The sequence below is a fragment of the Zalophus californianus genome, chromosome 9 (genome assembly GCF_009762305.2).
Source record: "Zalophus californianus isolate mZalCal1 chromosome 9, mZalCal1.pri.v2, whole genome shotgun sequence".
Lineage (NCBI taxonomy): Eukaryota > Metazoa > Chordata > Mammalia > Carnivora > Otariidae > Zalophus > Zalophus californianus.
Genome location: NC_045603.1, coordinates 87,152,399 through 87,174,599, shown reverse-complemented (window position 1 = coordinate 87,174,599; position 22,201 = coordinate 87,152,399). Strand labels below are relative to the sequence as shown.

General features: G+C 37.4%; 1 protein-coding gene across 1 annotated transcript in view; it reads left to right on the top strand.

The window, feature by feature from the left end:
• Nucleotides 1-22,201, top strand: part of AEBP2 (AE binding protein 2) — a 67,727-nt gene that overhangs the window by 6,404 nt on the left and 39,122 nt on the right. The window contains exon 2 of the mRNA XM_027593266.2: nt 16,566-16,773. Within this exon, the coding sequence (XP_027449067.1) occupies nt 16,566-16,773 (208 nt within the window). The remainder of the gene's footprint in view (nt 1-16,565; nt 16,774-22,201) is intronic.

Sequence of the window (22,201 nt, the reverse complement as noted above, 5' to 3'; positions counted from 1 at the left end):
GACTGCTGGTTTCCGCCCAGATCATGATCTCAGGGTTGTGGGATCCAGCCATATGTGGGGCTCTGAGCATGGAGTCTGCTTGAGATTCTTTTTCTCTTGCCTCTGTCCCTCCCCCTGCTCACATGCATGTGCCCTCCCTCAAATAAGTAAAGTCTTAGAACAAAACAGAAACAATTTACCAATTTAGAGGAGATCCAGAGGTGCATAATAAATATTTATTAAATGGTTGTGGACAAGTCTATTAAAAAATGTTGGAACAATTCTGAAATTGTGAATTTCTGTATACATATTTTTATAAATGAGTTTGGGTATGAAAAATCTGAAATGGATAATCACCACAGGGTTTTTTTCCTAAATCATTGTTTGTTTTTTAAAAGATATTATTTATTTATTTGACAGCGAGTGAGAGAGTGAGAGACAGCACAAGCAGGGGAGCAGCAGAGGGAGAGGGAGAAGCAGGCTCTCCACCGAGCAGGGAGCCCAATGCCAGGCTCAATCCCAGGACCCCGGGATCATGACCTGAGCTGAAGGCAGAAGGCAGATGCTTAACTGACTGAGCCACCCAGGTGCCCCTCCTAAATCATTGTTAAGAAGCATTTACTGTATAAAAATGCATAACATTTTATCAAAGTTAAGTGGAAATTTTGAAGTTAAGGAGGGAGAAATTGTAGGGAGAGCAGTTGTTTTAAGACTGATTTGAGTCAGAATGTGTGGTTTGAATTCTGGCTCTCACTTAAACTGGGTGACTATGGGACAGTTATTTAAATTACTTACCATCTTACTATTCAGGTTTCTCATCTGTAAAGGGGTCAGTAATAGTTAACTATCCTGTAAGATTGTTATGGGGATTATATGTAGAGTATTTGGCACACAATCTGTTTTATTTGATTAAAGATTTTATTTATTTATTTGTCAGAGAGAGAGAGGGCACAAGCAGGGGGAGTGGCAGGCCGAGGGTGAAGCAGGCTCCCCACCCAGCAAGGAGCCTGATGGCGGGACTGATTTGGGACTGATGTGGGACTTGATCCCAGGACCCTGGGATCATGACCTGAACCAGAGACAGATGCTTAACCGACTGAGTCTCCCAGACGTCCCAGCAGCACACAGTGTATTTTAAATGTTTACTGCGTACATAGAACCCCTTTGTTTTGTGCCAGGTAGTAGTCTAGGTGCAGGGTAAAGAGCAGTGAGTAAAACAAAGCCCCTGACTTCATGGGTGGGCAGACAGACTGTACAAATGAACTAGAAATAGTTAGTAATTATCTATTGTTGTTATGAAGCAATATCAGATCTGAACGCCAGAATGTACTAGGCCAACTGTTAAATGTGTGGCAAGTATCTGTAAATGAGTGCTGCAGAAACTTGCAAAAGGATATGCCAGGCCAAATACTTCATTGCAAAATCTACATTTTAATGGTTTTTTAACATACATACACACACACACACACACACACATACTCAATGGTTGACCTAAAAGGTCATATAATAGTTTTTAATATGTAAGTGAAGCTACTGTTCTATTAGTAAAAATCTTTGGAGTATATTCTCTAGTAATATTAATGGATTTACAGTGATCTAATCACATGTTGAATTCATTTTTATGATGGGTAGTTTGCATTTGTGAAAAATCATGGTTATATTGACCTTGGAACTAAATGTGGACAATTTTGGGCATCTGAGGAGATGAGAGGGATGTATGGATGTTTAAAAAAACACATTTTGAGCATTTACTTTGATGGTTAGCATGGTGCCCTGTCTCGTATTAAGAAATGTGATGGTTCCTCCCCAGTTTTTATTTTTTTAAAGTAGGCTCCATGCCCAATGTGGGGCTTGAACTCACTACCCCAAGATTAAGAGTCACATGCTCTTTACAGACTAAGCCAGCCAGGTGCCCCCAGATAGCTAGTTTTTAATGAGAAGAGTAAAAAGATGATTCCACCGTTCTTTAGTTTTTCTGTAAAGTGTTTGTGACACAGTACATTAAAATAAAAATTGGGGCACCTGGGTGGCTCAGTCGTTAAGCGTCTGCCTTCGGTTCAGGTCATGGTCCCAGGGTCCTGGGATCGAGTCCCACGTCGGGCTCCCCGCTCGGCGGAGAGCCTGCTTCTCCCTCTCCCACTCCCCCTGCTTGTGTTCCCTCTCTCGCTGTGTCTCTCTCTGTCAAATAAACAAAATCTTTAAAAAATAAAAACTGGCAAGTATTGTAGTCAATGGTTAAAGTTTTGGTGGGGAGGGGGTTGGAGTTTAGGGTTAGGTGAGTGATGAGAAAATTTTTAAAAAGATTTATTTATTTGGGAGAGAGAGAGAACACAAACAGGGAGGAGGGGCAGAGGGAGAGAGAGAGAGAAGCAGACCCCCCTCCCCCACTGAGCAGGGAGTGGGACCCTGGGATCATGACCTGAGCTGAAGGCAGAGCCGTAACGGACTGAGCCACCCAGGTGAGGGGAGGAGAAATTTTTAGAAAGCCTAAATGAAACAGGAAGAATAGAGCCCACCATATTCAGGAGACTTCCTGCCTAGGTCAGAGGATTCACATTGGAACTGAGAAATAAGAATGGCTAAAGTGGGATTTTTCATGCCAATAACAGATGTTGGCATTTTTGTCAGTGTAGGTCTGTGCGTCAGTTTTTTTTTTTTTTTGCCTCTCTCCAACTTCTCTTTGTAACTCCTAATCACATTCAGGTTTTATCTCAAACATTTTCACAGGCCGACTATCCCTGATTTCTTTGTTAGACACAATGCTAGCACTCCCAAGTTCTTCAATGCCCTTGTTACAGTTTGAGTATTATTTACTGTTTATCTCTCCTGCTAGAGTTTATGCTCCCTGAGAACAGGATCATGTCTCTTCTGATCATGGTTCTATCCAGAGCACCTGGTACAGTGCCTGATGCTTATTTTAGGTACTTTTTTTTTTTTTTTAAGATTTTATTTTTGGGCGCCTGGGTGGCTCAGTCGTTAAGCGGCTGCGTTTGGCTCAGGTCATGATCCCAGGGTCCTGGGATTGAGCCCCGCATCGGGCTCCTTGCTTGGCGGGAAGCCTGCTTCTCCCTCTCCCACTCCCCCTGCTTGTGTTCCCTCTCTCGCTGTGTCTCTCTCTGTCAAATAAATAAATAAAATCTTCAAAAAAAGATTTTATTTTTAAGTAATCTCTCCACCCGATGTGGGGCTCAAATTTACAACCCCAAGATCAAGAGTTGCATGCTCTACCGACTGAGCCATCCAGGTATTAAGAATACCACCCCTTAGGTATTCTTAAGTGTATTTTGGATGAAGGATGAAAATTCTTTGTTACAGGAGAATGTGGCAAAAGTAGAGAGGAAATTTTGGGAGTTGGGAGACCAATTAGGAAGTGGTAGGAATAGTTACAGGTGTGAAATGAAGAGATTTGAACTAGGGTACAAGTTGGGGAAAAAAATCATGCTTGGGAAACTAAATCAAAGGAAAGAAAAACTAATTTCCTGAGTGGCTTATAAGAAAAATATTATGTTACTATTTCTGAGTAAAATGTTTTTTTCTTGAGGATTTCATTGGAACAATAGCTTGCTTATTTTTCCAGACACATCCATCACTAAAATAACTCAAGGAAAAGTTAACCTTAACCTAGAAGGAATTATAATTTAACTTCTCAGAAGTTGTTTCTCTGCCCGTAAAATAGAATATCTTAGTGTTGTGATTAAATGAGATGGAATATGTAAAGGGCCTAGGGCTATATTTAATTCATAGAGTCATTTATACTTCCATTTCTTATGCAGATAGATGTGGAAAGAAAACTGTTTGAGAGTAATTGATATTATAGTACTGGCTTTACTAGAGACTGCTTGCAAATCATTTCTCTGAACTTCAGATTGATTCTTCTTCATAAAAGTGAGGGTTTTAAACAATATAAAATAATTTGGAGCTCAAATTTGGTGATTCTGTTGTAGACTTGGCAAATGCTCTATTTTATCCTTTTGATAATCCAGAATATTGGAAGCGTGGGTTTGCTATATCCAGGATCTCAAAGATACTTTACATAGGTCCTTCTGGGTTCAAAAATCACCATAATTTATGGTGTCATATTGAAATATCCATTTGTGTTTGTCTTTTCTAGGCTATAACATTTTTAAGAATTTAAAATCTGGTTCTCTTTATTTTTATACTTACATTACCTACCAGCTATACTTAACCTATTTGCACTGCCTATATTCAGAACTCAATAATTGGTTGAATTCAACTGAATGTGGATGTATCTGATACATATTTCTTCTTTCTCACTATCATAACTGTATGAAACAGGAAGGAGAACCGTTCTGTGCCTTATATCTTCCCCCGTTCTTTTTTTTAAAGTTGGTTTACTTATTTAAGTAATCTCTCAATGTGGCGCTCAAACTCACAACCCCAAGATCAAGAGTCCTCATGCTCTTGTGACTGAGCCACCAGGCACCCCTTCTCCCAATTCTTTTTAACAGCATATGTGGAAACAGTATTTGAAAAAAGTTGTGATATTTGAAAAATTAAAAAAAGCAGACTTCCCCAACTAATACTTTGTTTCCCAACAAAAAAATAAATTTAGATATTATTTTAGGAGAAAACTATTCTGTACTTTGCTTATGAATCTGAGATTCTTGAGCTTGGAAGGATTTTATGAAGTTCAGTTCTTTGCGTCCTCACAAACTAATGAGGCAAGGAAGTGCAGACATTAGAACTTGCCCAAACTGACACTGCTCCTTGAGAATGCGGGCAGTCCTGGCTCCGGATGTGCTCTTAGCTACTATACTGCCTAGACAACTCTTGTAACCAACCTTGACTGGGAAAGTTTAATTAATATACTATTAAGTCAGTGGCTAGTTTAATTTTCTTTTTTTTTTTTAAAGATTTTATTTATTTATTTGACAGAGACACAGCGAGAGAGGGAACACAAGCAGGGGGAGTGGGAGAGGGAGAAGCAGGCTTCCCGCGGAGCAGGGAGCCCGATGCGGGGCTCGATCCCAGCACCCTGGGATCATGACCCGAGCCGAAGGCAGATGCTTAACGACTGAGCCACCCAGGCGCCCCGCTAGTTTAAATTTCAACTGCCTCTTTTGCAAAGAATAACTTAGGAGCTTGAATTCATTTACCTTTCTGGGCCTCATTTTCATTGGTAATTATAATATACATAGCCTAGATCCCTTTTAAGACTATGAAGTATAAAAGGTGGTTTTTAAGTGTTGTAATTATTCAGTCTTTATGGGAATAGAGAGTCTTTATTGGCATTTTATTTAAGTTTAATGCTTTTCGAAGTCCGTCTTGCTTTCTGGTTTCCATTTATATTTCAAATTTCTAGAAAGATGAAGTGTTACTAATTAGAGAAAATATAGAGACTGTAGAAGGGTATTTGTATTTCTCAGTAAATACATTTACTATATCATTGCTAAATTATAAAATTTTTGTCATTACTTTTTATAAATATTTGTTAAAGTACCGAGAGTGGATGAATCAGCAGATTTTTTAGTGCTTTACGTTCATGTTGGCAGTCATTTGAATATGTCTTTTGAGGTGTTGAGGACTCCTGTAAGCATTTTTGGCAGAAATGTGTGTACAGAAATCATCTGATAAAATCATTTTTATGATTTAACACTAACTTAAAAAAAATGAGTAAATGTGATTGTTTCTTATAAAATGGGTGTTAGTCTTCATAGCAGGTTTTTTTTACATACCGTCTTTGCATATAGGCATTTTCCTGGAAATCTTTGAAGGTAAAAGATTAAAAAAAAGGTAAAAGATAACTCCTTATAATGTAATTACATTGGAATAGAATGTTTCTAGTAATACAGTGTTTTTGAAGGTAATTGCTTGCTGATCTGGTCTTAAACTGCGTGAAAAATGTGGGTGGAGTAATCTTAAAGAGCAGTAGACTAGAAATGAGAAGCAGATTTAAAATGATGTGCACAGTGGCAATATAAGAATGCAGCCTACTTGTTTTCCATAAGCTGTATTTCATCATTGTTGCATAAAGTCCCTTTTGACCAATTTAGTGAATGCTGCTTGGTCTTGGGGAAAAAATCTTTTGTTTTTATTCAGAGAAATAATTGTAGGGATGGAGAGTAGTCTTTTTCTTGATTAGAAAAACCCATTTTAGCTTTTTAAATTACAGTGATAATAGCTTGTAATTACAGTAACAATAGTAATAATAATATCTTGGTTTTGGCTAATGATTTTTAGTGTGTCTCCAATTAATTTTTATGATTATCTCAGTAGGACAAAGCCATACATTTTACTTGCCTTAAAAATCCTACTTAAATTTGTCACTAAAAGTATGTGAGCATTTACTGTGTGCAAGGCACTACACTACCTAGGCTTAGGAGTTTACTCTAAATGAGAGACTTTTAGGTGATTCATAGTACAAATCAAGTAGATCAGAAGGAGCAGAATTCTTTCCACCTTGGGTGAGTAGGGAGGGCCTTAAGGAAATGTGACTTGAGCATATATAACACATGTAATAAAACAAGCACTTGTCTTTACTTCTTTTTTCTTTTTTACTTTTTTTTTTTAAAGATTTTATTTATTTATTTGTGAGAGAGAGCACGTGCGCAGAGGCAGGGGGAGCCTGCAGGCAGAGGGAGAAGCAGGCTCCCTGCTGAGCAAGGACCCTCGGATCATGACCTGAGCTGAAGGCAGATGCTTAACTGACTGAGCCACCGAGGAGTCCCTTTACTTATTTCTTCTGATTGCTTCTGAGCTTAAAGATCTAAAAGCCTTCAGCACCATAGCAGTTTGGAAGGCAAAACGAGGCAGCCTTACAGAAATCTGATGTGATCTAAATTCCTTAATCCCATTTAAAACCCAGTTTCATAATTTACTATTTGTTCTTGGTAAAGAAAGATCAAAGTGACTGCCCCTGTCCCTAGACAAATGAATATTTGGAGTTGAATTTTATGTTGGCACTGTTAGGTTCCTATCTGTTTTAGTGGCCTAGGTTCTGAATTTGGGACAAGTTCTATCTGAGGATAGTGTTGCTTTCTATGACTTTGAATTAATTTTTTTATGAAGCTAATTGGCTTGTAGGAATCTTTTTTTTTTTAATATTTTATTTATTTATTTGACAGAGACACAGCGAGAGAGGGAACACAAGCAGGGGGAGTGGGAGAGGGAGAAGCAGGCTTCCCACTGAGCAGGGAGCCTGATGCGGGGCTTGATCCCAGGACCCTGGGATCATGACCTGAGCCGAAGGCAGATGCTCAAAGACTGAGCCACCCAGGCACTCCCTTTTTTTTTTTTCCTTTTTTTTGTTTTAAGAGAGAGAGGAGGGGCAGAGGGAGAGAATCTTAAGCAGGCTCCCTGCCCAGCTCAGAGGCAGATGTAGGGCTCGATCTCATAACCCTGAGATCATGACCTGAGCCAAAATCAAGAGTGGGGCGTTTAACCAACTGAGCCACCGACTGAGCCACCCAGGCGCCCCAGGAATCAAATTTAATAGTTTATCTTGTTAGCAAAACTGTATGCCTCAAAGAATCAAATTATATGTAGTGTTAAATATCTTTTGTGTTGTGTGTGTTATAGATGTACAAAAGCAAAGAAACAACTTTTTGTATGATGAGCACACCAAGTGAAACTTATTTTGACATGTGCTATGGGCTGCATTTCAGTATTTCTCAAATCTGTGGTTTGCCCATATTTTTCCTTTGTATAAATGTAGCAGCTGAGTTGTTTGGCATTGGTGTTTTGTATTTGTGTGACTTTGGGCAAGTCACATAATTTCTGTGTCTCAAGTCTCTTATCTGTTAAGATGAGGATACTGATGTACCTATCTCATGTGGTTGTTGTAAACATTAAATGAGTTAATACATGTCAAGCATTCTTCCAATTACTATGGCTCCATGACAACCAACTCCAACATTTAATGATTTAAAACAATTACTTCGCTTACAAATCTAAGATCTGAGCCGGGCTGGGTAGGGTTAGATCATTCCTGCTCTAGTTGGTGTCAGTTTAGAACAGCATAAAGGCTGGGAACTGTAATCACCAGAAAACTTACTTACCCACTCACCTACCCACTCACCTATCTGTCACATGTGTAGTGCCTGGGCTGAGAAGACTGAAACAGCTGGGACTCCCTGGCATCTCTCTCTAGCTCTGTGTACTTTTTTCATGAGTTATCTTGAGCATGGTGGCTTTAAGGGAGCCAGATTTCTTTATGTGGTAGTTCTGGTCTCCCAAGCCGTGTGTCCCAAGAGTGAGTCAGGCTGAAGCTGTAGTATTGCCTTTTATGACCTCGCCTTGTAAGTCTTGCAGTATCACTTTTGCAGTAGTCTCTGGCTTGTTCACATTCAAGAGGAGGTAATAATGACCCCCCCAGCACTTTGATGCCATATTGTAAGAAAAGGATATGGGAAAGTGTATATGGTGTGGCCATCTTTGGGAAATAAACTCAGTAAGTTTTAGCTGTTATGATAAAGAATAGGAGTACAGATTTAAATAGAGCACCTTTTGTGATGCAAATTTTGATTCAGTAGGTTATATGATCTTTTTTTTTTCTTAGGAGAAAGTCATAAAATGTAACAGGCAGGCAGTTGGTAATATTCTTGAAGTGCCTGTTTCTTTTAACTGGTTTAGTTTTGACTTGCAATCCCATTTTCAATGCCTAGAATAAAGAGCAGGGCATAAAATTATAGTCCATTCCAACAAACGGAGGTGAGAAATAGTAGAATTTCACTCTTAGAGTTGTATATTCATATAATATCAGGAATACAACTTCACACTTGTCAAGAATACAGGCTTGTCTTAAATGCTTGGCACTCTTGAATTTTAGCCTTTAATTTTGATTATAAGCATGGGAGAGACATAGAGTAATCATTCTAGTAGTGAGTAGCAATTTTGTAGATGACAGGAACATCACCTGTTAGCCAAATAACAACTTACCTCGTTCTGTGATTAGATTAGGCATCTAATATGGATATAATGCTGTTTACCTACAATTTGATAAATACCTTGAAAACTATGTATAGTTTACATATTTTTATGTAAAGCTATTACCAGTTAGCATTAAGCTAAATTTATAATGTTTGCTCTGACCCTTTTAAATGTAACTTTATAAATCAGTAGAATTTTTATTTCCATTTATCTCATGTCACTTTCTTCAGTCCATATGGAGGACCATGTTCATTCTTTTAAAATAAGAATTATAGAATATTTGTTTTATAGTAAGTCAGATAGAAGCTTATGAACCTGAGACTTTCTAAAGATTATATGGTTTTCATTGAAGAACAAAAATAAAACAGCCTTGATTCTTTAGAGATTAGGAAGGTTCTTTTGTGGAACCTCAATCAATAACTTCGAGATCCTGAAGGAAGTGGTTAGATGCCTTGATCATCTTGTTTTCCTACTATATTCTTTTTTTTAGATTTTATTTTTAAGTAATCTCTACACCCAATGTGGAGCTTGAATTCACAATCCCCAGATCAAGAGTTGCATGTTCCACTGAGTGAGCCAGTCAGGTGCCCCTTCCTACTAAATTCTTTAAGTTTATGGCACTTTTTATCCTCTCTGTCACTTACTCTGTATATGATACAGCTCCATGTTTTCTTTTTTTTTTTCCTAAAGATTTTATTTATTTATTCATGAGAGACAGAGAGAGAGGCAGAGGCAGAGGGAGAAGCAGTCTCCCCGCCGAGCAGGGAGCCCGATGCAGGACTCGATCCCAGGACCCTGGGATCATGACCTGAGCTGAAGGCAGACGCTTAACTGACTGAGCCACCCAGGCGTCCCAGCTCCATGTTTTCTGTTTTGTTGTTGTTGTTTCTAACTTTTTAATATAAAAGTACTATCCATTTCATAACTTGTAGTTTGACAGTTTTGAGGACTATTGCTGAGAAAATAAACAATGTAAAAACAATTTACAGACTGAGTAGTGGATGACATTTTTCCCCCAAATGAATTTTTGTGTGGAACCCCAATGCCTAAGACATATTAAAATATTTTATTAGTATTTATTTTTTATAAGGTCAAAAATTTTACATTAATTTATAAAGTCAGAACAGTAAAACTTAAGTGAATTTAAATTCGAAGTAGGTTTTGTAAATCAATGTTACATGTTTATGTCAGTTTTAGTATTCAAACAAAATTTCCTTATTCTATTTTTTAAATTCTTTTTTTTGTCAGTCTCACCAGAGATTTTCAGCTTTTTTTTTTTTAAGATTTTATTTATTTATTTATTTGTCTGGAGTGAGCATGCACAAGCAGGGGGAGCAGCAGGCAGAGGGAGAAGCAGGCTCCCCACTGAGCAAGAGCCCGATGTAGGACTGGATCCCAGGTCCCTGGGATCATGACCTGAGCTTAACCCAATTAACTGAGCCACCCAGGTCCCCCCCCCCCTTTTTTTTTTTAAGATTTTTCTTATTTGAGAGAGAGGCAGAGATAGCGAGAAGGGAGGAGAGGGAGAAGTGGGGGGCCAACTTGGGGCTGGATCACAGGACCCTGGGATCATGACCTGAGCTTAAGGTAGATACTCAACTGACTGAGCCACCAAGTGCCCCACCTTGTTCTATTTTGGCTGCTTAGTCTTGAAAATTTGACTTGCAGATATGGGCAGCTTGTCTTTCAGTCTCCATATACTATTTAGTTCTACTGATGAAGAGCTATGAAAGGGGATTACTAGTAGGGAAGTTTTGTTTGAAAAATACCATTACTTAATGATTTTTTTTTTTTTTAAGATTTTATTATTTGTTTTGACAGAGAGCGAGAGAGGGAACACAAGCAGGGGAAGTGAGAGAGGGAGAAGCAGGCTTCCTGCTGAGCAGAGAGCCCGATGCGGGGCTCGATCCTAGGACCCCAGGATCATGACCTGAGCCGAAGGCAGATGCTTAACAACTGAGCCACCCAGATGCCCCACTTAATGATCTTAATTGTGTTTATATCACAAATGCAAAAGTGACTAGAACCTCAAACTTAAGCAGTAAAACTCTTAGTATTGTTTTATGTCAGCCCTTTAATTTGTTACTAGCTCCCTAGGAGGGGAGAGCATGGAGCAAGTAACTGTGAGTCTTCTTAGAAGGTGTTTACTAGGTAAGGCATAAGGATGTGATTTGCAGATCTAATTTTATGTAAATGGACGTGTGGAGGCCTAAATTAGATCTGCAGTACAGATCTGCAACTTTGCTAATCAGTGACATATTTATAGGAAATTCTGATATTTTAAGTGTTTTGAGTGACAAGAGTAAATTATACTTGAATTCAAATTATACACCCATATACCTTCAGGCCCCTGTTCTCAACCCTCCTTAAAATGAGACATTTCAGGGGCACCTGGGTGGCTCATTTGGTTAAGCCATCTGCCTTTGGCTCAGGTCATGATCCCAGGGTTCTGGGATAGAGCCTGTTTCTCCCTCTCCCTCTGCCTGCCGCTCCCCCTGCTCATGCTCTCTCTCTCTCTGTCAAATAAATAAAATCTTAAAAATAAAGTTAGACATTTCAGTAACTAGAAACTAAGAGCAGGGAGAAGAAAAGTATTCTTGGCATCTTACCAAGGAAAATCCACAATACAAATGAATTTCCTCATAGGTAACTGAAAAGCCTCCTGATAAGCCTTCTACTCGGCCTCGGATTCAATTTCAGGTTCAGCAATTACACTCAGAATAAAGTAAAAATATTCCAGCTCAGAAACATACTCTTTCCAATTTTTTTTAGAGTGTCATTTAAGTTTTCCTCCAGGACAGTGGTTCTCAAACATTTTGCTTTTAAAAACCCCTTTGCTTTCTTAAATATTGAGGACTATGACTTAGATCTCAGTAAAGCTATTAAAAAAGTTATTGAAAAAATTAAAGAGCTTTTGTTTATGTGGGTTACATTTATCACTATTACAGGAGCAGAAATTAATACCAAGAACTTTAGAAACATTAAGAATAAACCAATATGTATATGTATTTTTTTTTTTTTTTTAGGAGGCTCCCTGCCCAATGTGGGGCTTGAACTCATGACCCTGAGATCAGGAGTCACATGCTCTACTGCCTGAGCCAGCCAGGCTCCCCTAAATAGTATTTTCTTAGTGTAGAATAACTTTTCCAGTTAAAAAAAATTGAAGAGTGATGTTTTATATTTAATGTCTTTAATGTCTGGCTTAACAGCTAGTTTTTCATATCTACTTTTGCATTCAGTCTGTTGCAATGAATTGTTTGGTTAAACTATATGAAGACTACTTGGCCTCGTACAGGTATTTAGTTAGAAAAGGAAGGATATTTTAATAGCCTTTTAAGGTTAATTGTATGGCTATTTGATACAAGGGATAGTTTTTTGTTTTGTTTTACAGTGTTTGCAATGTAGAATCTGAAACCATATCAGTGAACTTACTCTGTTACATGAAGACCATGGTCTTGTCCTCCATCATGATAATATAGCATCCATGTATTGCTTCCTCTTTTCCTGTTATCTTGTCATTTGGCAGGCTGCTCTTTACTTTTCAGTGTTGGCAACCCGGTCAGCTGTGGTCATAGCCACCACACAGATGTTTTGCTTGATAGTATTTGAGTTCTCAAAGAAGATTCTGTTCTTATAGTGAGTTGGCCTTTGAATTCTCAGAGGAAATCATTTTCATAAAATCTATGTACTTTAGATGTTGGGGTTAAAAAGTCTGGTGTGCTGGGTAGTTTCTTAAGAGGCAAAGGGCCCATGGAAAAGAGGGTAAAGGGAATGTTGTTATGTTGAAAATGTCTCATGTCCTTCTCTGAATATTGCATTTGAATTTCCAGCGTGTTTTTTTTGAAACTTAGGGATTATCTGTTGTCACAGGGTGTGCGTGTGTGTCTGTGTGTTTTTGTGTATGGTTTGGTTTATCATTTTGCAGTGGGAAACACTTCCTTACATAGTCCGATCAGTCTTATTTGGGTAATAATGGTAAAAGATCTTTTAGAGTCTTGCTACTTACACTGTTGTAGCAGTAGTCTCAACAAGTAGGTGCTTGTTAAAAATACGATATCTCAGGTTCTACCCCAAAATCTACCAAATCAGTATCTGCATTTAATAAGATTCCAGGTAATTCATATAATATTGAGAAGCACTGCTTTATTTAGATTATTATAATTATCTAAATAGTAAGAGTGCTTTTTCTGCCTTCGGTTTTTGTCCAAATACTAGGCTGCTTTTGTTCACATTTTACAGAATCAATAGGTGTTCATTGGGAAGGAGAACTGAGTGAAACTTTTAATGTATTTACTATCCTGGAATATTACAGGATCAAGTGAAAGGAATGTCCCCGTCTAGTTCAGATCATCTTGATATCTTATTATAGGAAGGAGGAAGACTGTTTTCTATGAGATCTATATCTAGCTCAGTGTCCTGTCAAAATCGAAATTAACTACAACTTGTCTCCTGTGCTCTCCTGCAGCAGGACTGTTGCCCTTTATCAGTCTTAGGAATGGAGAGAACCACTGATTTCAGCATGGGTCTGGGGCCAAAAGGGAGCCCGGAGGCTTAGGATTTGGGCACTGCCTAGAAGTTGGAGGAACCTAAAAGGGCTATTTGGTAGGACTCCAGTTGGCCCTGCTAGGGAATGGGAGACTCTCTGGGTATGCTGCACATGTGTGAACGTCTCTTGAGTCTTCTAGGGCATGGGACCTGTCCCTTACCTCCTCTGCCATTGCGTTTGCAGCTTAGTTGCCATCGATAGACACAGTTCACGCTCTTAACATCAGCATTACGCCATCTTTTTATGAGGATCTGTATCCACATGAAGTACTGTGTTTCAAGTGAACGATACTGCACATAGACTGATTACCCAGTGCTTAGTGTTTATGGATATTTGAACTTACAGGGTTCCCTTTCTATGGTAAAATTAATAAGCAAAAGTACATTAAGCACTGTGTAGATAGTCTTTATATTGCTAGTTGGATATGTTACGAGTAGGAGTCTCTTGACCTTTACTCTGTCCAATTTAAGGAGAAAATTGGTTTCATTTTCAACTAATTGTGGACTTTTACATGAAAGTAGTACATGTATAAGATTAAAAATTATACAAAAGGTTTCTCTCCTACTGACCCTCCCTTCCCCCCTCCAAAAAAACATGGACAGTGTTTTGTGTATCCTTCAAAACAAGTTTTGCCTTTAGAGGATAGCTGTGTCTATATCTCCCTTTCCGACCTAGGTGTGGAAATTAGAGCATTACTACCGTGTGTGCGTGCGTGCATGTGTGCATCTTTACGCTTTGCTGTACCTTAGAGATTGTGTCATAGTAGGTCATTGAAATTTATCTCTTTCCCTAAGATTGTTTATAATTTGAGTGTGGTTGGTTGTTCACTTAAAACTATTAGTATTTTATTTGCCTTTGGAGTTAATTAGTATGATTTACAAAAGTTGAGTTTTATAGTCAAAATATATGAAACCACAATAAGGAAAATAGGTAACCAACCATTTTGTGGTCATGAAACTTGAAATTTCTAAGGCTCAAATTAAAATATGCATTTTAGAAAAACTGCCATACTCACAGTTTATTCCTGCAAAAAACAAAAAAATATGAATAAATGTTTAGGTATTCAAGAGGTGATTTGCATTTGAGAGTTGAATAGAGATTACAAAGGAAAAAAACCAAATCTCCACACCCAGTGTAGGGCTGGAACTTACAACCCCAAGATCAAGAGTCACATGCTCTACTGATTGAGCCTGCCAATTACAAAGTTTTAGAATGAAGTGTTAGAGTTTAAATTTAGAACATATATATTGAATGGTAGATAGCCACGTGAACTTACGTGAATATTCTTTAAAGGGAAATCTGAGATATTTTTCATGTCTGAAGCATACAAAAACATTTTTGCTAGTTTTTTTAAATGGGTGCATAGGATGTTAGACACAAATTATTATTAAGCTTACTTAATAAGGGGGCAGGGAAAAACAACAGAAAGCTTATTGAATAAGTTAAAATTTATTTTGACTTTTATATATGAGCAAATAAGGTTGTGGTTTTAGGTGAATGTTCTTATTTTTAGAAGGTGTGTCCTGAAATAATTGTGGTTGAAGTATCGTGTTTGCAACTTGCAGATGATTGAGAAAAAAAATTACAGCAAAAAGGATAAAATGTAAATTGTGAAGTTAAGATTTAGATACACTTTTCTGTGTTTTTGAAATTTTCTGTAATTAAAAACTTGGGAGTAGGGAAGCATACCCCTTAAGAGTTAATATAACTTTCATAATTTTTGTTAAATTGCAAGCAGATACATAGCTTTTGATGGATTTTAGCCTGCAAACATTCTTACTGTTGACCCCTCTGTGGTTGAAGCTACTTCCCTGTAGTTTCTGTATTGGGAAGATAATAAAAATTTTTTTTAATGAATTGCTTTTAATTTTTTTTAAATTTTATTTATTTTTTTAAGAGAGAGAGAAAGAATGAGCACAAGGGGAGGGGCAAAGGGAGAGGGAGAGAACCTTAAGCAGACTCTGCCTACCATGGAGCCTGATGAAGTGCTTGATATCACAGCTCTGAGATCATGACCTGAGCCAAGTCGGATGCTTAACTGACTGAGCCACCCAGGCACCTCTAAAGATTTTTTTTTAAGATTTTATTTATTTATTTGATGAGTCACATACTCTCTTGACTGAGCCAGCCAGGTTCCCCTAAATTGATGGCTTTTAAAAGGAAGCAAAAGTGTGTTCATTTTATTAAGATATGAAATTTTGGGCATTCAGAATTACTTCTATTACTTTTATTTCTAATATGTGATTTTCTTAATAAAAGGGTTACTAATATGTTATACTTTGTTTAGTAAATAAAAAGTAAAAAGGATTGATTGGCTTTTCAGTCCTTTTTGTGGATTGAGACTAGTTTAAAAAAAAAATGAAGGCCAGGAAAAGACATTTTATTTGGACTTCAGTAAAATCAGGGAAACTTTGATTGTAGAAAACCCAGTTTTCTCTCTTCTGCTTATTTATTTATTTAATTTTTTAAAAAGATTTTATTTGTCAGAGAGCACAAGCAGGGGGAGCAGCAGGCAGAAGGCGAAGCAGGCTCCCTGCTGAGCAAGGAGTCCAATGTGGGACTTGATCCCAGGACCCTGGGATCATGACCTGAGCAAAGGCAGATGCTTAACCAGTTGAGCCACCCAGGTGTCCCTGCTTTTTAGAAGGGAAAATACAACACAATTTCCCAAACTTCTTTGAGACGGAGAGAGGTAGGCTATGACAAGCACTAATCCTCAGATTAGTGAATAGAAGATAAGATTTTGGATTAACAAGTGATTTGCAGAACTGTAAAGATACTCTTGATTCTTATTTATAGCTAGAGTAGCTATTACTCTGTTACTTTATTGTGCTTCTTAGAACTATGGAAGGGATGAAATGCGTTGAGCTGTGTGTGTGTGTGTTTTCTGTAGGTTTTAGTATTGGGGAGTTCATGTCTGCCAAAAGTTGCTTAAATTATCCCATATCTGGTTTTGAGGTACTAGTGTTTTTTGCCTTGATTTGCACTTTATTGCCAACTAAATAATTTCAAAGCAGTGTTGTTTTCTAATAGAAAATATGGTTAGTATGCTTTGTATGGAGCAGAATGTCAAGTAGTAATCTTAATTATAAGATCATATTCATGTTAGTGAATTTCTAGGAATAACACAGCCTTTTTTCTTCTTTTGTAGCATAAGCAGTACTATAATGGATGTAGACAGCACAATTTCCAGTGGGCGTTCAACTCCAGCAATGATGAATGGACAAGGAAGCACTACTTCTTCAAGCAAAAATATTGCCTATAATTGTTGTTGGGACCAGTGCCAGGCTTGCTTCAACTCTAGTCCAGATCTGGCAGATCACATCCGTTCCATACATGTAGATGGTCAGCGAGGAGGGGTTGGTTTTGTCATTTCTTTTTTTCACTCCCTGTTTTCATTAGTTTTATTAATTTATAATTGCTAGTTAGGCTTTTTTTCTCAAAGTAATTTGGGATTGTTTTTACACAGGCTTTATTTTTTCACAGTTTTTTTCTTTTGTTTATTTCGCACATACTTGATGGAATCAAATAGAGGGCATATTATGTGTTGGATTTTAATTTGCCTTTAGAAGAAATTAGACTTTCTAAAATATAGTGGGAAGAAATTCAATTTTTTAAAATATAGTGGTAATACTAGACTTTCTAGAATATAGTGGGAATATAATAAATGAATGCAGCCTATTCCAAGTTTCTCATGTTTTGAGTTGAGGACATTTAGGAGTTGGCACTATTTAGGATTTCTTTTGTTAGAATGGTCCTAAATTATCTCTGATGCTGAAATTAACTGGAGAGACTGTTGGTACCAGGATTAATATATAGAGTTCTGTTAAATGACAACTTGCATTCTTATTTGTGAATGAGAACTGATTGTCTTTTCCCAGGTCTTAGCAGAGCTGGCTTAGATAGGAAGTTATGATTAGTGAGTATTGACCTGTACCCTTTTAGGAATACATTTAATTGTGTCAGTTTAGGTAATTTTTATTGGATAGTGAATTAAGAGCTAAGTAAATTAGGTGAGTCAAAGTGTAATGGATCAAAGTATTATAATGTTACTTAAAATTTTTTTCAACTTTACTATTGTTTGTCTTGAATAGTTACCACACTTTAGTGCATTTTCCAGAAATTAATGTCACATTGTAAGTACAGATAATCTTTAGGCCACATAATTTCCTATCAACCTCCCACCACTGTTGAGATAATACTGATATTAAAATGGTTAAGGTCATTATGGTTTAAGTGAGTGGGTAACTATTTCCAGGGTTGCATTGATATTTAGATTGCATTATTGATCTTTAAAAAAAAAACATGCAATCATATAAGCATCTCTAACATTTTAACTGGTGGTATTTGTGCATTGAAATTTCTTTTAAGAAATCTTTGCCATTGTCACAATATGTTGTAATGTGTCCATCTTTTGATTACTTAAATTTGATAAGTAAAGATTTGTCTTAATAGATTTGATTTTGACAACAGATGGTATATTAATGAACTTTGCCCGTCATATGGTATTTTCACCTTCTAATCCAGCCCAGCTCAGTGGTTAGGTTATTTTTGTAATATATTTTGTAATAGCCTTTTTCCCTTCTCACATATTTCAGATTTTTAGTGTGAACTATCAACTGAGTTGGTTTCCTATTTATTACAGAGTTGCCTTTTGTGAGCCAGTGCTTGATGTCACTTGGTATATGTCACTAAGATAGCATTTTGAGCCGTGGCATGATGCTTTTTTAGTTTTTAGCTTTTTTAGCAACTATATATAGGATCATGGATTACTGGGCTTCTCTTAGTAGGTGTGGGAGAATTTCACATTCCTAAGTGTTGGATCCTACATGTTGAGGAGTTGGTACACAGCCTTATGAGAAAGTTTTTAGCCCTTTAAGGATCTGTAGAAAAAATGGAGATGCAGACTGAATGTATCATGTAATCACTGCAGCTATATTTACTTAATTGATATCAAAGAGCTAAGCATGAAGTCTTGGTATTTCTATAAGTATAAACTTGCTAAAATGAACCTCCCTGCCCCCATGCCATTTCTTGAATGCATATTCATAATTTTTAAGACTAATGCTGTTTTGACCACAGAAAGGAGGCCTGATCTTTGAAGGACATTAATTGCTGAACTACAAATGTTAAAGAATCAGCAGTGGAGAAAATACGTTCAAATTATTTTTTACATACCTGTCATTGGTACATAGACTTAAGCTTTCAGAATGAAAGTATGAATGAAACTTTGAAAACTAGACACAGCTATGTAACAGGAAATCTTGATCTGGTTTTGTGCTTAAAATAAAGTGGGTGTTGGCTGGGACTTTTTTTTTTGAATGGCCTCTTTGAAGGGAACTTTAAAAAAATCATTGTAACTGTTTTTAAGCATACAGTTCAGTGGCATTAAGTATATTCACATTGTTGTACAACCATCAACACTATCCATTTCCAGAATTTTTTCAGTATCTCAAAACAAATCTATACCCATTCAGCAGTAAATCCCTAATCCTCCCTTTCCCCAGCACCTAGTAACCACTATTGAACTTTGTCTTCATAACTTTGTTCTAGATACTTTATATATGTGGGAAACAGCTGATTTTCATGACATAATTTTATTTTTTTAGATTTTTTATTTCTCTTCTTTCTACCCCAAGTGTTAAACCGTCTTGATGGAACAGAAACAAATGAAAAAATTGGTACCTCGAGAGGATTTTATGCTTCTGATTATTAAAAGATGAGTTTTATTGGAGCAATAAGTTAGCAAGATCTAAATACTATATATATTTTTAAAGGTTCCATTTATTTATTTGACAGAGAGAGTGAAAGAGCAGCAGAGGGAGAGGGAGAAGCAGGCCCCCCCCCGAGCAGGGAGCCCGATGGGGGACTCGATCCCAGGACCCTGGGATCACGACCGGGCCGAAGGCAGACACCCAACCGTCTGAGCCACCCAGGCGCCCTAAATACTATATTAATCCTGTTCTTTTTCTCATCCCATTCTGATTGTCACCCTGGGAAAATAAAACCATCATGTAACAGCTTAGAAACTTCTTCCCCCCCCTTTAAGCTTTTTATGTTGCCATGTCACATGGACTGTAATTATATTTGGAGGCTGAAATTGGGTAGAGTAGCTTTTCCTGACCTTTTCATATATCAAAGTGGGTAGATTCTTCTATTTCAAAAGTTAAACTAACCACTTAAATACCAAATTAATGAATGTAACTTTTTTTTTAAAGATTATTTAATTGGGGGCAGCACACAGGGAGCAGGAGAGAGTCTCAAGCAGACTCTGCTGAGCACAGAGCCTGATGAGGGCCTCGATCTCACGATCCTGAGATCACTACCTGAGCCCAACCCAAGAGTCAGATACTTAACCACCTCCACCACTCAGGCACCTGAAATGTACCTTTTAAAGAACATTTATGAAAGTGCTCTTATTTAAAATATAAAAACAAGCTTAAAAAAAAAGTTAACCTTTTTTGGTTAGGTATGGTAGAATTGTGTTCTTGGGTTCATACTTCGATGCATGACTGGATTTCAAAAACTGGACTGAACTATTTTACTAATCAAATTTCAAATTCCAGTATCCTCAATATACACTGAAGTCTTGGTAGGTGGGAAACTTCGTCTTGTAGGATTTCAGTGGTTCATCCATTAGTGTTCTCTTCTTTCTGTTTTAACTATTTCTCACTTTAAAAAACAGTTGCCAGAAAGAAATCTGTTTCTTTTTTTTTTTAAAGATTTTATTTATTTATTTGACAGAGAGACAGCGAGAGAGGGAACACAAGCAGGGGGAGCGGGAGAGGGAGAAGCAGGCTTCCCGCTGAGCAGGGAGCCCGATGTGGGGCTCGATCCCAGGACCCCAGGATCATGACCCGAGCCGAAGGCAGATGCCTAACGACTGAGCCACCCAGGCGCCCCAAGAAATCTGTTTCTTGATGCAGGAGTTATTTTACATGTGTCATTTTATTAAGTTCATTTTTGTATATGTTCTTGGGTGTTTGAGGGCAGAGGTCCCACGGGAGATTTGCGGGGGAGGGATGATATTCAAAGATTTGAATGAGATCAGTTACCTTTATATGCTATATAAAATGACATTTGTAGACAGTCAGGGTTAAATTGGAATGCTCCTAGAAGTGAAATCATTAGGAGGTCACTTTGAGTTTTGATTGCCTATCTGGTATCTCCTGAACACAACCTGAAATTGGTCATATCTTTTGTAATAAAGGAGAAATACTTAATTCTTGTAATTTGAGTGTTCCATTAAGTATTTTTGTCCTCTCTTTTATTAAATATCTTTTAACAGAGAAAATTGAAAATGTTCATTTAATGTGGCTAAAAATAATAAGATACAAAATATTATAGCTGTCATTTTAGGTCTTGGAAGAGCAAACTGAATTTGAGACAAAATAATTACATATAAAAATACTTTGTTTCTTTTCTGTTTGTTCAAATCTTGTAAAACAGTGAGCTGGGTTTTTTCCTGAGAAATATTAAAGCTTAAGGGATCCATGAAATCATCCAACCCTTTCCTGACTGTAGATGGTGTATCTTTTGCTTTATATAAAATCTTTCTGTATCATTTTACTGCAAAAGGAATCTAATTCCTTGGTAAACTAGCCCCTTTCCCTACCCCTCCATATAAATTATATTGCCTACTGGCTCTACTTAGAATATACTTGGCTGATTTTTTTTATTATTATTTTATTAAAGATTTTATTTATTTGACAGAGACACAGTGAGAGAGGGAACAGAAGCAGAGGAAATGGGAGAGGGAGGAGCAGGCTTCCCTCTGAGCAGGGAGCCCAATGTGGGGCTCGATCCCAGGACCCTGGGCCCATGACCTGAGCTGAAGGCAGACGCTTAACGACTGAGCCACCCAGACGCCCCGTACTTGGCTGGGTTTTAATTTACCTTACTACTAACTGAATTTTCCTTACACATACTTAGATTCTGTCACGTTGCGTTGTATTCTTTTGCAGTAGATTTTACAATTTACTTAAAATTTTGTTGGATTCATTTGTACACTTCCAAGTGTGAAATGTTAGTGGCCAGATAGGTTTAAGTGCATGTATCTTTATACTGTCACACAAACTGTCAAAAGAGTAAGCCATAAATACAGTCAGAAAAATACCCTTGGTACATTTGGTCAAAGAAACTGATGAAAGTGAAGGAGATTTACACTAGCCTTGGTCCCCAGGTTTGTACCATTCTTTTTAATTTGGGGCATTTTGGAGGCGTTCCCTTGAGGTAAAACTGACCTGTTCTGATAGTAATGAGGAAGGTTTTCCAGAAGACCTCTCAGCAGAAAGCCCAAACCTCCCTGTAACATTGAAATTTTAGACCTCTACATCTTTTAAGTTAGGTCGTTATAAATTTGAAGATTCTTTGGTAGTCCAGAAATATTCTTTTAATAACTGTGTGGGGTTTCTTTTCTTTTTTCTTAAGACAGTCTGGCAGAAAAATTGGGTGGCAGTTATTTTGAGAAAGGACCGCCAGTGTCTATTATAAACCCAATTTTTCTGTTCAGTAGTCCTTCTGAGAGAACATATAATATATAATCTTGCATTTTCATCATATTTTGGAGTTAGCAAATGTGTGCTCACAGTGTTTGATGAAAAAGGAAATAGACGTTTAGATAAGTATTCTTCCAGCATTGCTGCGAAGTGTGAAAGCTCTGGGTAGAATTCAGGTCATTTACTTTTGTGCTATTTCTGTTACTTTTCTTTTTTTAAAATATTTTATTTATATATTTGAGAGAGGGAGAGAGCACAAGCAGGGGGAGGAGCAGAGGGAGAGAGGGAA